Source organism: Pholcus phalangioides, unplaced genomic scaffold (assembly GCF_987345545.1).
Source record: "Pholcus phalangioides strain wild (caught in Gottingen) unplaced genomic scaffold, Ppha-v1.0 ptg000015l_1, whole genome shotgun sequence".
NCBI lineage: Eukaryota > Metazoa > Arthropoda > Arachnida > Araneae > Pholcidae > Pholcus > Pholcus phalangioides.
This window is the reverse complement of record NW_028301608.1, coordinates 62,800,138-62,812,597: the sequence shown is the minus strand read 5'-3', so window position 1 is coordinate 62,812,597 and position 12,460 is coordinate 62,800,138. Positions and strand designations below refer to the sequence as shown.

Here is a 12,460-nt window from a genome sequence, read left to right as displayed (position 1 = left end):
GCAGATGTTGGTCAGCAAGTGTGTCCGATTTTGCTGCCAAGTATTTTTGTCGTTTTGTCTGATAAATTGTTTGTTTCACAAAATAGAGCTATCCATGTGCTTGTGATTGTTGCAGAAATGGCAAGAGGCAGATTCACTGAAGAGGAAATTTTAAGAAGTTGCCAAAAATTGTGTGAGAAAAACCCAGAAGCAGTGAATGGAGCAAAAAGAATGGAAACTATATAGCCCAAGCAAAACATTTTGTGAAGCACACAGCAGTATTGATGATGGACGTTTGAATGAGAATTAAAAAATGAAGTTAAATTATTCTCCAATGGTGTTGCAGCTGATGTGAAATAAAATACTGCTGGAAACAATAAACGCAAACCACATTGAAGCCACAAAAACAACCTAGAACTACACCCAAATGCGGCCCATCGATTGCCATACATATGAGATCTCAAACAACATATTTTGTCTACTAGTTTTGAAGAAACTGCTGCTGATAGATGTATATGGGATATCACAAGACCTTCCTTGTGAATAGAATGTCAAGGATTTCAAAATATTTTATGAGAAAATCATGATTTATTTTTATCAAATATGAATTGACAAGCTTGGTTCAAACGCTTTGGAAAAATCATCATCCCACTTCGAAAAAAATAAAGCAAGATCGAAGTTGTTAATCCTACTCAAAACCTAGAAACAATGTTTCACTTGAATCCTGTTGGTGATAAAATAATAATCTTCCAGTCCAAAGTTCCTTCCACACTGAGACACGTCAAAAGAGGTCGTTTGCACTGAATGTTTCAACCCTCACCATGCTCCCATCATCCAGGGATGATCAGTGAAGTAGCGCGCTTAACAGGGTTTAAGCTAGATAAAAAATTCCTTTAGCAAAAAAAGCAAAAACGGGGGGAAAAGCTTCAGCAAAATGCTACAATTGATTGATGGTTGGATGTCTACTCGTTTCGTACCTGCTGTACACATTTTTGCGAAAGTGGCTACTACTACTTTTGCATTCTAAGATTTTCTTTCACATTTTGCAAAGAATGCAACCGTACCTTAAACCCTGTGGCTTAATCATCCAGGGATGATTACAATTGTTTCTTTTATGATGAAATTCTTTAAGTGATGCATAGATGGGGGTATGCATGTATAAATTCAAGTTTTTTTTAGTATTATTTCCTCTATTTTCTGACAAGTTTGCTTGTACCTCATTGGACGAGTGTACATTGTTGAGCAGTGGTAGAGTGCTTGCCTACTCTACTCATTATTTTTTGTGATTGTGGGTTCAAATCCAGATTCTCTGATTGAACCACACCTTTTTTGTATTGTATTCAATTTTGCAAGTCTGAGTTTGATTGCCATCTATTTTTCACAAAAGTCAACTGGAAAAAAGGATATTTTTTTTACTTGGCTGCACTGAGTGTAGCTTTTCTGTGGCTATTCCCGTAGCGTGAGGGTTAAAAACAAATTAATAATGAAAATAGATTAATATATTAATCGTTTCAACCTTAATTATTTGTGGTAAGATAGTTTTTTAAATATATCATGCTTTACTGTATTGAAATGTTAAAAAATTGTCAGGAAAAGCTATGGGGATCACACATACTCCTGCCATTTTTCTTGGTATATTCCTTCCACCCCTCTTTCCATTGTTAATGAAGCTCTTGCATTTTCCCATTGAGCTATAGGACAGAACCATTTGAGGAAATGGCAAGGTCACAAGTGGCAGAATCAGGTAAATAGGAAGGATGAGAAATGTTTGTGAATAAAGTTTCTTTAAAGCATTGGTTTCAAACTTTTTGAAGCACAACCCCTCCCCCTTTTGACCAAAAACTTATAAACCTACATAGGCTGACCATATCTCCCAGTTTGCAGGACATTCCGATTTTTTGCCAGTAAATGTGCTGTCCTGAAATCCCTTTTCATTACTCTTGTTTGTTTGGTTTTAATTAAGCGATATTGACTTTTAATGATATTGAATATTTTTTTGAATATTATATAAATATTTATTTTGTTTCTGATGTACTTAGTGTTCCTTATGCAAGATGGAAGTACAGCGAGGTGTATGCTCCTTGATTTTCATATATAGGATGATTATGAAAGAGTCGTCATATTTTTCAAAATGATTCTACACAGTTAACAAAAATTGTTCATAAAATGTAGACATTTTCCCCCCTGTATTCACATATATTAATTATCATTCTGTGTTTTTAATGTTTAAGAAATATGCAATTTTGAAGTCAGGGGATTCTTTCTCTGAGTCACCCTGTATAAGTATTAACTTGATGTATTGATTATTGTGCAACTAGAATTTGATGAAATTTCATTGTATGTTACATGGTAATCAGCTCAGCTGAGTAAAGGCATTTTGGAACAGCCGTAGACCAATCTCATAGGCAATCCAGAGGATATGTCATTCATTTGTTAATTGCTTAGATAGATGCAAAATTGTTCTCTGACCTCTTTGTGGACAACTTTTTTTTTTTAAACTTCCTCTGCATTTCCTGGGATTGTGCTTGTTCTCTGAGATTCTTCAATCATGTTTAAAACAAACATCTCATTTAGGAACTTGAGTTTCTGTTACAGTTCTGGTCTCTTTTGTTTATAAATTAAACTGCATTATTAACTCTAGAATACTAACTAAAAAAAAGCTGATGAAAACTGCATGCTAACTACCTATATGTTTCTGAGACAGAGTTAGAGGGTTAAATTTGTTTTTTTTATTTGCTATATTGAAAAAATGTGTTTACGCAGAGAGCATGTATAATGCTTTCAATTCTGAGAATTTTTTTTTTTATTTTCATGTTTTCATCTTTTCACAATAGTCAGTATGTACAAGCAAGTCAGTTACATGCTCTATATGCCTACAGACATTTCCTGGTGAAAGTTTTCGAATACTGTCTTGTGGCCATTACTTTTGCCAAGAGTGTTGGAACACTCATTTTGAGATTCAGATATCACAAGGAATCACTACGGGTGAGTTATATCTAGCTAATCATTCTTTTTTGTACAGACAACCAGACCTCAGTATAATATCTGACACTTTTAACTTCTCTCTGCTTATAACCTTGGTTTTTGAAAGTCCCTGACATAATTAAATTAGCAATTTGGGCTTGCTCATTATTAAACTATCACACTTATGAAGTCATTTTTATTCAGTCCGCAAGGATAATGGTATATAGAAGTCTGACTTTAAAAAAAGGAGGGGGTGGGGTTAGCACGAATTGCAAAATTGGTAGGTTTTTTTTTGTTGATATTTTTAACGATTGAATAAATTTTTAAGTCAGGTTTGTCCAGCCAAAATTTGGATTCGTTTTCCGGATCCTTCACATAGTTCCGTACCTAAAAAAATGGGCCCTCCACAAAATTTAGGACTTGAAAAACAGATCTTTCACAAAATAAAAAATAATCCATAAAATTTGGAATTTCATTTCTTTTGTGATAGATTAACTAGATTTCTATGCTTCCCACAAAATTACTTGTTTTTCTCAAAATTACTTGTTTTTCTCAAAATTAATCTTTTTCACAAAAATAAGGAAACTTTCACAAAAACAGGACCCTATAAAAATAGTCTGGACAGAGACCCCTGTTTTAAGTGGACCTATCATCTAAAGCCTGTTCTTTCTGATATATAAACAACAGATCTGTCAGAAATTGTAGATTTGTATTGAGAACATATGGCATGAAAATAAGAAATTTGTAAGTTTTTGCTTTTAGATTAGATTAAATGAAAATTTGCATACGAGTAGGAGTATCACTGTAAATATATTACCCAATTTTTGTTACACACTGCCATTTTACACCAGTAGTAATACTAGCAGTAGTGTGGTCTTTTGGGCATCATGCTTGACTCTCATCATGGGGGAATCCAAGTTCGAACCCCCTGTTGATGGCACAGTGGTAGATGGCTAAAGTTGGTTTTCTACAATTTCTCAACTTCAAGGCATGAATGAAAAAGTCTCTTTGCAGAAGACAGGCAGACCTTCAACACGATATTTACATAGCAGGAAAATTCAAGTGTTCACTATTTTCACTTCAAAATATGGAAGACAGATAGTAGCACCAGCAAGAATATGAAAGAAACATAGCTCTTATGACATACTTTCATTAGGGGCTGCACATATTCCCACGCACATACAGAACTTTCTGTCATGTATCGATTCATTAGAAATCCTGCAGAAATTGTATGGTTAATTGTATGATGCATGTATGGTTGAATACAGTGAAACCTGTCTAAAACAAACACTGTATGAGATGTAAACCTGTCTTAAACGAAATCAAAATATAGTCTGTTCAATGATTAGTGCTTTTATTTGCACCTTTATAAACTGGAATATTATTATTTCAGTCTATTGACATTCCGTTTCATACAGGTTTCATTGTAGTAGTAATGCTAATAGAAGTCCATATTTCACCAGCTATCATGCATTTGCGATTTAAGTGCATCTATCTTTAATGAGGTAGACAAAGGTCCTTCAAAGGCTGTGTAGTAAGATGTGATTGTATTTTTCCATGTACAATTTTTTTTTCAGTTTGATCATTTCACTATGGCTTTCTATTGGTATCATTTTTGAGTATTTCAATTACAAGTCTGTACAAGGATTTTTTTTCTGTCCTGATTGGTGTAGGTATTGAGTGCATGGGCCAAGGCTGCCCCGTTTTAGTGCCAGAAGACTTTGTTGTCAGTTTGTTAAGCAAATCCTGTTTCCTTGAAAAATATGTCCAGTTTTCTTTTGCAGACTATGTAAAAGTAAGTGTTGAAAATAATAACTTTTGATTACTATTCTACTTATGAATGTTTAAAAAGTAAAAAATAAATAAATAAATAAAAGTATGTCACATGCAAAGAAAAGGGACATAGTAATTGAAAAAAATTGATTCACTATCTGATTGCATGTGTCCCATGGTGTGAATGGTTGTAAGTTGGAAGATGGTTTTTTTCGTGACACAGTGGCTGTGTTATCTCATGTTTCCCATATTAATGAACCTTTTTTATGTTGAAAAAAATGTTCGCTCATATTGTGTATTCTGAATAATTTTTTTTTCTTCAAAAGTTTCATTATCTTTTGTTTATTTTAGAGCAATCCTCTGCTGAGGTACTGTCCTGGACCAAACTGTGATACTATAATACATGCCAAAGAGGCACACAGCAAAAGAGTTATTTGTAAAGTTTGTAAATCTACTTTTTGGTGAGTTTTTTTAAGTATCTCATTACTTTAAAAAAAAAAACCTTATTGCTAAAAATTATATTTATTAAAATGTCAAACCTATCAGATCAGTAAAGAACTATAAGATAAGTTAATGAAATATTTGGTTTAGATCATTGTTATCCCACATTGTCATGGACCGTGTCATGATATATTTATTTTTAAATTAAATAATTAAATTAAAATTACATAATAAATAAACGCTGTTGTGTTATGAAGCACAAGAACTTTTAATATTAAAGTGTTAATCAATCAGAACAATACATTTCACACTTCATCATTCTTGTCACTCATCCCCAATCAATTATTATAACAAAATAAAACATAATCACTCACCACTATTGTATTTAATAAAATTCACATACAGACTCACACATCAAGACTGACCATACCCTAAGTGCCTTAGCTCTCTCAACTATAACTTCAATGGTACATGCTTTGTAAACGTGCGTGTGTGTGCATCGTGCCATAGCACTCCTAAATCAACTTCGCTAATTTATATCTACTGAGTGAGTGTTTGTGTTCTCACTCTTGATCATGTTATCTGAATACTTTTGTTCTTTTGTTCAGATGAAAACTCCTCAGATTAGTTGAACAAAACACTTCATTTTTAAGGGGGGGGGGGAATTGCACTCACGACAACATTGGTTCCTAAAATTGAAAGGTATTTCTTACAAAGGACTTCTTGCTAAGTTGCCTTTAGTATGTGGACTATTTTCGATTTTTCCATGCCTCCCTCCCATCACATTATAGCAAGGGTGGGCCAACCTTTTTTCAAGCCGAGCCACAATCAAGAATATTTTTGATGCTGTGCCACTCTATGAATTTTAATATGCAGACCATACTCCAAACTGTTTTTATTTTTGAGTCATAAATTTGATTATCGGAATGCAGATTGTTTATGTACAAGTATTAGTAGAAGTTCATCTAATTTACACCATATTGGGCACAGACACCAGAACCTGAGGACTCGGAGTGCTTACCCCCCACTCCCCCAATAAGTTTTGTAAGTGGACCCCCAAAAAAAGAATTCTTGGATATATAATGTAATTGTATATTATATATTACCGTCTTTTAATGTGTATAAGGGACCCCCAATTTTTTGGCTAAAAATTTGGAGAAAAAGTGGAAAATATATATCTATAATACTGTACATGTATGAGACCCCTCCTATATTTTTAGGACCCAATTTTGCAAAAAAGGTGTCTTATACACGTTAAAATATGGTATATTATACAGTGCGTGTCCCCCATGCGGAGAATCCTGAATCTCGTGCACATGGGACGTCCAGCAACTATGCTTAATGATGAAAAAATGAACAGAAACACATTGAATAGAAAGCCATCACATGATTATTATTTAAAGAATGCCTACCGTACTAAGTATAGGTTTGGCAGCCTACAAGACCATCATTTTTAAGAAAGGGATTGTTCAAAAGTTAGAGACAATTTCTGTCATTGAAAAATGGATAGAGAATTTATTTTAATTTTTGAAAAGCTTTCGCATGCCACTAATGATATAGCGTGCTGTGGGTTGGCCCACTCCTGCGTTAAGAGCATGCTCAGCATGACAATGATTTGTTCAGTCTGAAGCATGTCACAAGTGTTAATATAATAATAGAAAGGTGTGTCTATGTAGCAAGGTATTATGTTAGTTTTTTTCATTGTGTTCTTTTTTAAATTTATGTAAGTATTTTGATTGTAAGATGATGCTGAAAAATTAAACCATGGAGTCATCGAAGGTACTCCACTTAATTGTCATGAAATTTTGTTAACAAACAAAATGAACACCTTTTGTTGTTGGATTATATGCAGGAGTGGAAAATCTCCTACAATTGCTGCAAACTGCTACAATTTCCAACATCTGCTACATTCTGCTACAATTTTGACAATTTCCCCCTCGTTTGCTACATTCTGCTACAAAAACGCCAAAAATTTTAAATTCTGTGCCATCTTGCACCAAAAACAAAATTTTCCCTTAAGAAACTTTGACGTTGCGTCACAATAGAAGCTGACTTACAATGACGTCATTTGTCCTTCCACAATTTTATTTCTTGGGGCCACAAATGGAATTAGCTTAAGGCCCCCCTCCCTAGGATTTGGCACCTAGACTTCCGACAACATATAAAATGGGGTCAAACTATGCGAATTGGCATTCATCCAAAGAACAATAAAAAAAACCTTTCAATCATTGTTTCCAGCTATTTTTTTTCCAAAAAAAAAAAAGCTCCTTTGATTCATTTTCAAAAGATTCAATCCAAGTACATCTGTTTTCACTCCCTATTTTTAACTGGTTTGTTATTGCTCCACATGTTTTATTTTCCAGCATCTTTAACAGATTTTCAGTCTCTATTTTTGCTTCCAAGTTTTCTATTATTCATTTTCTACTATTTTTTCTGTTGTTATGTCATTGTCTCTCACGCCATTCACCAGCATACTTAGTGTTCAATCGTAAATGGTTTCCAGCTGCGCATGAATTAAAATTACTTTGTCTGGACCATGGTCGTGGTTGGTTTGAAAGGTATTTGATATAAGATTATTTAGGCAGATAAGCAGAGGTCAACAAAATTCACAAAACTTTTCTTTGTGTATGTGGTAGACACTCTGGTAATGAAAATAATATGGTAACAAGCTAGCATCCCTTACAGCTACAGTGACCATTTTTGTCACATTATCATATTCTGCATACTAGGGCTAATTATATTGGGATCTACAGTTTATAGCTGATTCCAAAACAGATACAGTTCCAGAGGACAGTGATCACCCCTTCCAAGATCAGAATACTATGAGAAACATTGGTCTGTATCATAAAATACGAGCTGATCTTACAAATCTATGAAATAAATCGCCCTGCACCTGTCCTTTTTTTTAACGGTTATCCCACTCAGGCTACAGTGCTTTAGAATAGAGCAGTTATACAGACAGCTAGGGGCTTCCACATCTGGGAATGTGCTTTGCCTAGGTCGTTATTTTCTATGGACACCCGGGTAAATTTTTCATGTTTCTCTTTATTAAAAAATATATTATAGCCCCTGTGCAGTCACGTGAAGGAGCAGGGAAGGCTTGCGACAAAATTCTCGCCTGTGCTAGACATCATTTTGGTGCCTCTCTGGCATATAAGCTGCATGAGTAAAATTATCTGGGGAAACACAGATATTTGTATATGCCATGAGTAATATGGTGAGAGATAACATAGGCAGTTTAGTCATCAAAGCTCTTATCCTGGGCTTCATATTCACTTACTTCATAAACTTACACATATTTATTATATACTATCTTGAGTTGTGTTCCAGCTAGATGAAATGAATGATAAATTACAATTGTTTCTGCAAATTATTCTATCCAATACAGTCATAGTTTGAAATTTGCAGAAAAAATTTTCATTCTCATTTTTGATTTCGAAGATAGATGGCAAAACTTTTGAACACATAACAAATGCAACACTTACATGAATTATCTTTTCGTTCCTTTGAAACCAACCACAATCATGGTCTAGACAGAGTAATTTTAATTAATGCTCATCTGGAAACCATTTTCCATTGAACACTAAACATGCTGGTGAATAATGTAAAAAGAAATGGAGTATCAAGAGAATGAATAGTAGAAAATGAATAATAGAAAACTTGGAAGTAAAACGAGGGACTGAAAATCTGTTAAAGATGCTGGAAAATAAATATATGGAGCAATCACAAATCAGTTAAAAATAGGGAGTGAAAATAGATGTACTCTGATTAAATTTTTTGTGAAAATTAAATCATTCTCTTGAATTTCTAATAGTTTAATCATTATTCTATAGTTTTAATCACTTTATTAAATTTCTGAGAATTTCGAATAAGTATTCTAAGAATGACCCAGCAAAAGAAGTCATCTCAAAGTATGGTGAATCAAACTGAGATGATGATCAAGAGTGAACTCAAAAGCAACACTTATCGCTTTAAATATGAAATGGGTGAATTCTGGTAAAAGAAGCAAGATCAAACATATATTCAATACTTGAAACTGAAGAGAAGAGCAGAACTTAGACTTGCATCAGTGGCAAAAACAAGAAAAATAGTTACTTTTCTAATAAGGGTTTCAAGCCTCTGATTTAGTGGTTTTTAATTAGTGATTACCAAGTCTACAAGCTAAATCTGAAAACACTCATTTTCAAATTGTTTTTGAAATCTGAAATACCATATGGTAGCCTCTCATTTGTTGATATTGTAGAGAATGTAGAAATATAAATATCAAGAAGTCTCAAAACATTTTTATGATCTAAAAATTTAAAAATACATAAAAATATTTCTTCTAGAGCACCGGTTGAGAACCGTGGAGTCCAGCTCTGTTGTACTTCATATATATTTAAGGAAAAATTATGAGCAGCACAAAAAAAAGAACTTTAGTTTAATAAGAGGTTGTTTCAAATATGAACCATAATAAGAGTCACTGTCTTGATGATTTAGTTTTGAAAATAGAAGTGATAAAAGAAATTTAACACTTTGAAGTTACTTTTGTGATTATATACCATTACTTTCTTTCACAGTTTTAAATGTGGCAGTGACTATCACGCTCCAACTGACTGTGAAACTATAAAAAAGTGGCTTACAAAATGTGCAGATGACTCAGAGACAGCAAACTATATTTCGGCCCATACGAAAGATGTGAGTAAATTTTAAACAAATATTTGCAAGGTACAGAAGATTAAACTCCAATTCACTACCCATTAACACCAATCTATATTCACAAATGTACATCTACATCCATAGGCATACGCAGAATTTTCTGGGGGGGGGGGGTTAGAACCCCCCAAAACCCTTCCCCCCCCCCCTGCATACGCCAATGTCTACATCTTTTATACATGAAAATGTTACAAAAAAATTTCCTGTTTGATAAGCTTGAACTCACATAAGTTTTACTGAATAATCCTGATAATGATACCGTGAACAGAATCTGCTTTATTAGTTTTTCAAAAACTTTTTTGCTTCATTTCCCACAAAATACAATTAAGACTTGTTATAAAGACCATGTGTTATACCAACCATTTCATTACAACAACCAGTAGGAAAAGTCCTAAATTTTTTTATATGAAGACTATTTTATGTGTTTTTCTTTTGATATAATGACCACCGGATATAACGTCTGTTTTTAACGGGACGATTGGAGTTCTTATAACGATTTTTGATTGTATTTTCAACTCTATTTTGTGCAATTGTATTGACAATTTATCCTCTTTAAACCTGTTTTTATGGTAAAATAACTATGTTAATAAGTTGGTCTGCATGAAAATGGTCTTATGTTTTATATAAAGAAATTTGGTTACTGAGATGCTACAATTCCATTACTCATATTTACTTTTTTCCTAGACTTGTTTTATGTCTCAAGCTGTCCAATGATACAAAAATTTTCTGATAAATTTTATTCAGTATCCAAAAGGTTGATAGTCATGGATAAAATTGCCAATAGTTATTATTCTTTCTTTAAAACCCTTTTCCCCCTCTCTTTTGCAGTGTCCAAAGTGTAATATATGCATAGAAAAAAATGGAGGCTGTAATCATATGGCAAGTAACCAGAATCTTCTCATTTATTTACATTGAAATAATGTAGTACACTTCACACATAAATTATATTTTTGCAAAAAAAATTTTTTGCTTTCAAGGAAATATTTTTTAATTTTTTGATGACTTTTTTATTTGGTGAATTGAAGAAATATTTCTTTGATAATTTGTTGATGGTTTTGAATGAGCAGTAAATAATAATTTTTTCTCTAGCATTTACGTTAGCTGGTATAAATTTTTAGCTGGGTAATTATTGTAACTTATTGTTGAACAACATTTTTGGATTATGGAAGTGAATTTCATATACAAAACTCTGTTTTTTGGCAATTAATTATTTCCCTAGGAAGAAGTTTCTGTGATATTTCAATATTTTATTTGCCATGCAAATTATATGTGTAAAATTTGGAAGTTATACTGTTAAATTTTTTTTAAATGTAGAATAATTCTGTACTTTCATGCAATAGTTTGTTTTTAATATTTTTTTACAGCAATGTTACGGTTGCAAGTTCGATTTCTGCTGGATGTGTCGTGGAGGTAAGTTGTTTAATAAAAATTTCATATGTTTGGAAATGAGTCAATGTTTTATACAGTTGAAACTTGGCTAAACAAAGACAATTTATTCTGGAATCATGAAAAATTATTAGTCGGAATCTTCGCTAGCCAAAACATAATTTCCCATAGGTTTCCATGTGAAAAATCATTCCAATGGCCCAAAATTTGAAGATAAATTTTATAAAATACTGAAGGAGCACTGTGTTAAAGAGACAAAAATTGATCGAAGGCTGAAATGAACAGCTTCAAAATTAGATAAATGAGAATTTACTGGAAGAGATGAGATGCTGAAAACCTTTTTATTTAGCTTTTTATCCGGCTTTAGTATACTAAAAGTGGTTTTAACACAACCCAGTCAAGTTCGTAAATGTTCTCATCCATTTGTGATTTGGTCAACTCATTTCTGGGTTGAATACAGTCTGGGAGAAGCTCTTAGAATGTCCTTACTGTTTAGTTTGATGCTGAGAGTCTCACACTGAACAAACATGTGCTCTGAAGATATGTATTTTTCATTGTGTATTTTCTATTAGCCGAATATTTATATGAAATGGTTCAAAAAAACTTGCAGGAAGAGAAGTGGGTGTACATCCAGGAAAAAGATTCTGAGATTAACATCAATTAATCAGTTCCAAGGGACAGTAACATCTTTTTCCCCCTGTACAATCTGCGAATTTTCTGTTAAAAATGTGGTTAAGCATTAGAAAATGTGTCACGGTGGGAAAAGTAGGACACTTTCCCTCCTTTGACAAATAAGCCTGACATAATTTCAACCCAGAATTGTCATATCAAATAAGTGAAATTTGCTAAATGTAAATATAATTGTGTTTGTCGCGTGGAAAATATTGAGCTTCTGTCTTCATTTTAATGTGGAAAGCTGAACCGAATTTCGTGGTTGTCTAGTTCCTTTCCTCTTGTGTTATCATTCATGTGTGTTATGAATATCATTCCGTCTGATATTCATAAAATGCCCGAGATCTGAACCACAGATCGTTTGTATAGAGTGGACACACACTCTTTATGCATCACACTGTATGTGTTTGTCGGAAAATTCTAAATATTAAATGCTTTGCTTTGACATCTCAATCATTTGAGCTCAACAACAAATTCCTTGAATTTTTCTGATTCTTCCTGTGAAATTTTGAGAAATTCCGAGTTAAATTGAACGAGAAAATGTGTGTTC

General features: G+C 33.1%; 1 protein-coding gene across 1 annotated transcript in view; it reads left to right on the top strand.

Annotated features, from left to right (window-relative positions):
* The window catches only part of ari-2 (E3 ubiquitin-protein ligase ari-2), a 31,292-nt gene that overhangs the window by 4,951 nt on the left and 13,881 nt on the right, over positions 1–12,460 (top strand). The window contains exons 4-9 of the mRNA XM_089244009.1: positions 2,814–2,964; positions 4,617–4,738; positions 5,068–5,177; positions 9,717–9,834; positions 10,681–10,731; positions 11,217–11,262. Coding sequence (XP_089100135.1) covers positions 2,814–2,964; positions 4,617–4,738; positions 5,068–5,177; positions 9,717–9,834; positions 10,681–10,731; positions 11,217–11,262 — 598 coding nt within the window. The remainder of the gene's footprint in view (positions 1–2,813; positions 2,965–4,616; positions 4,739–5,067; positions 5,178–9,716; positions 9,835–10,680; positions 10,732–11,216; positions 11,263–12,460) is intronic.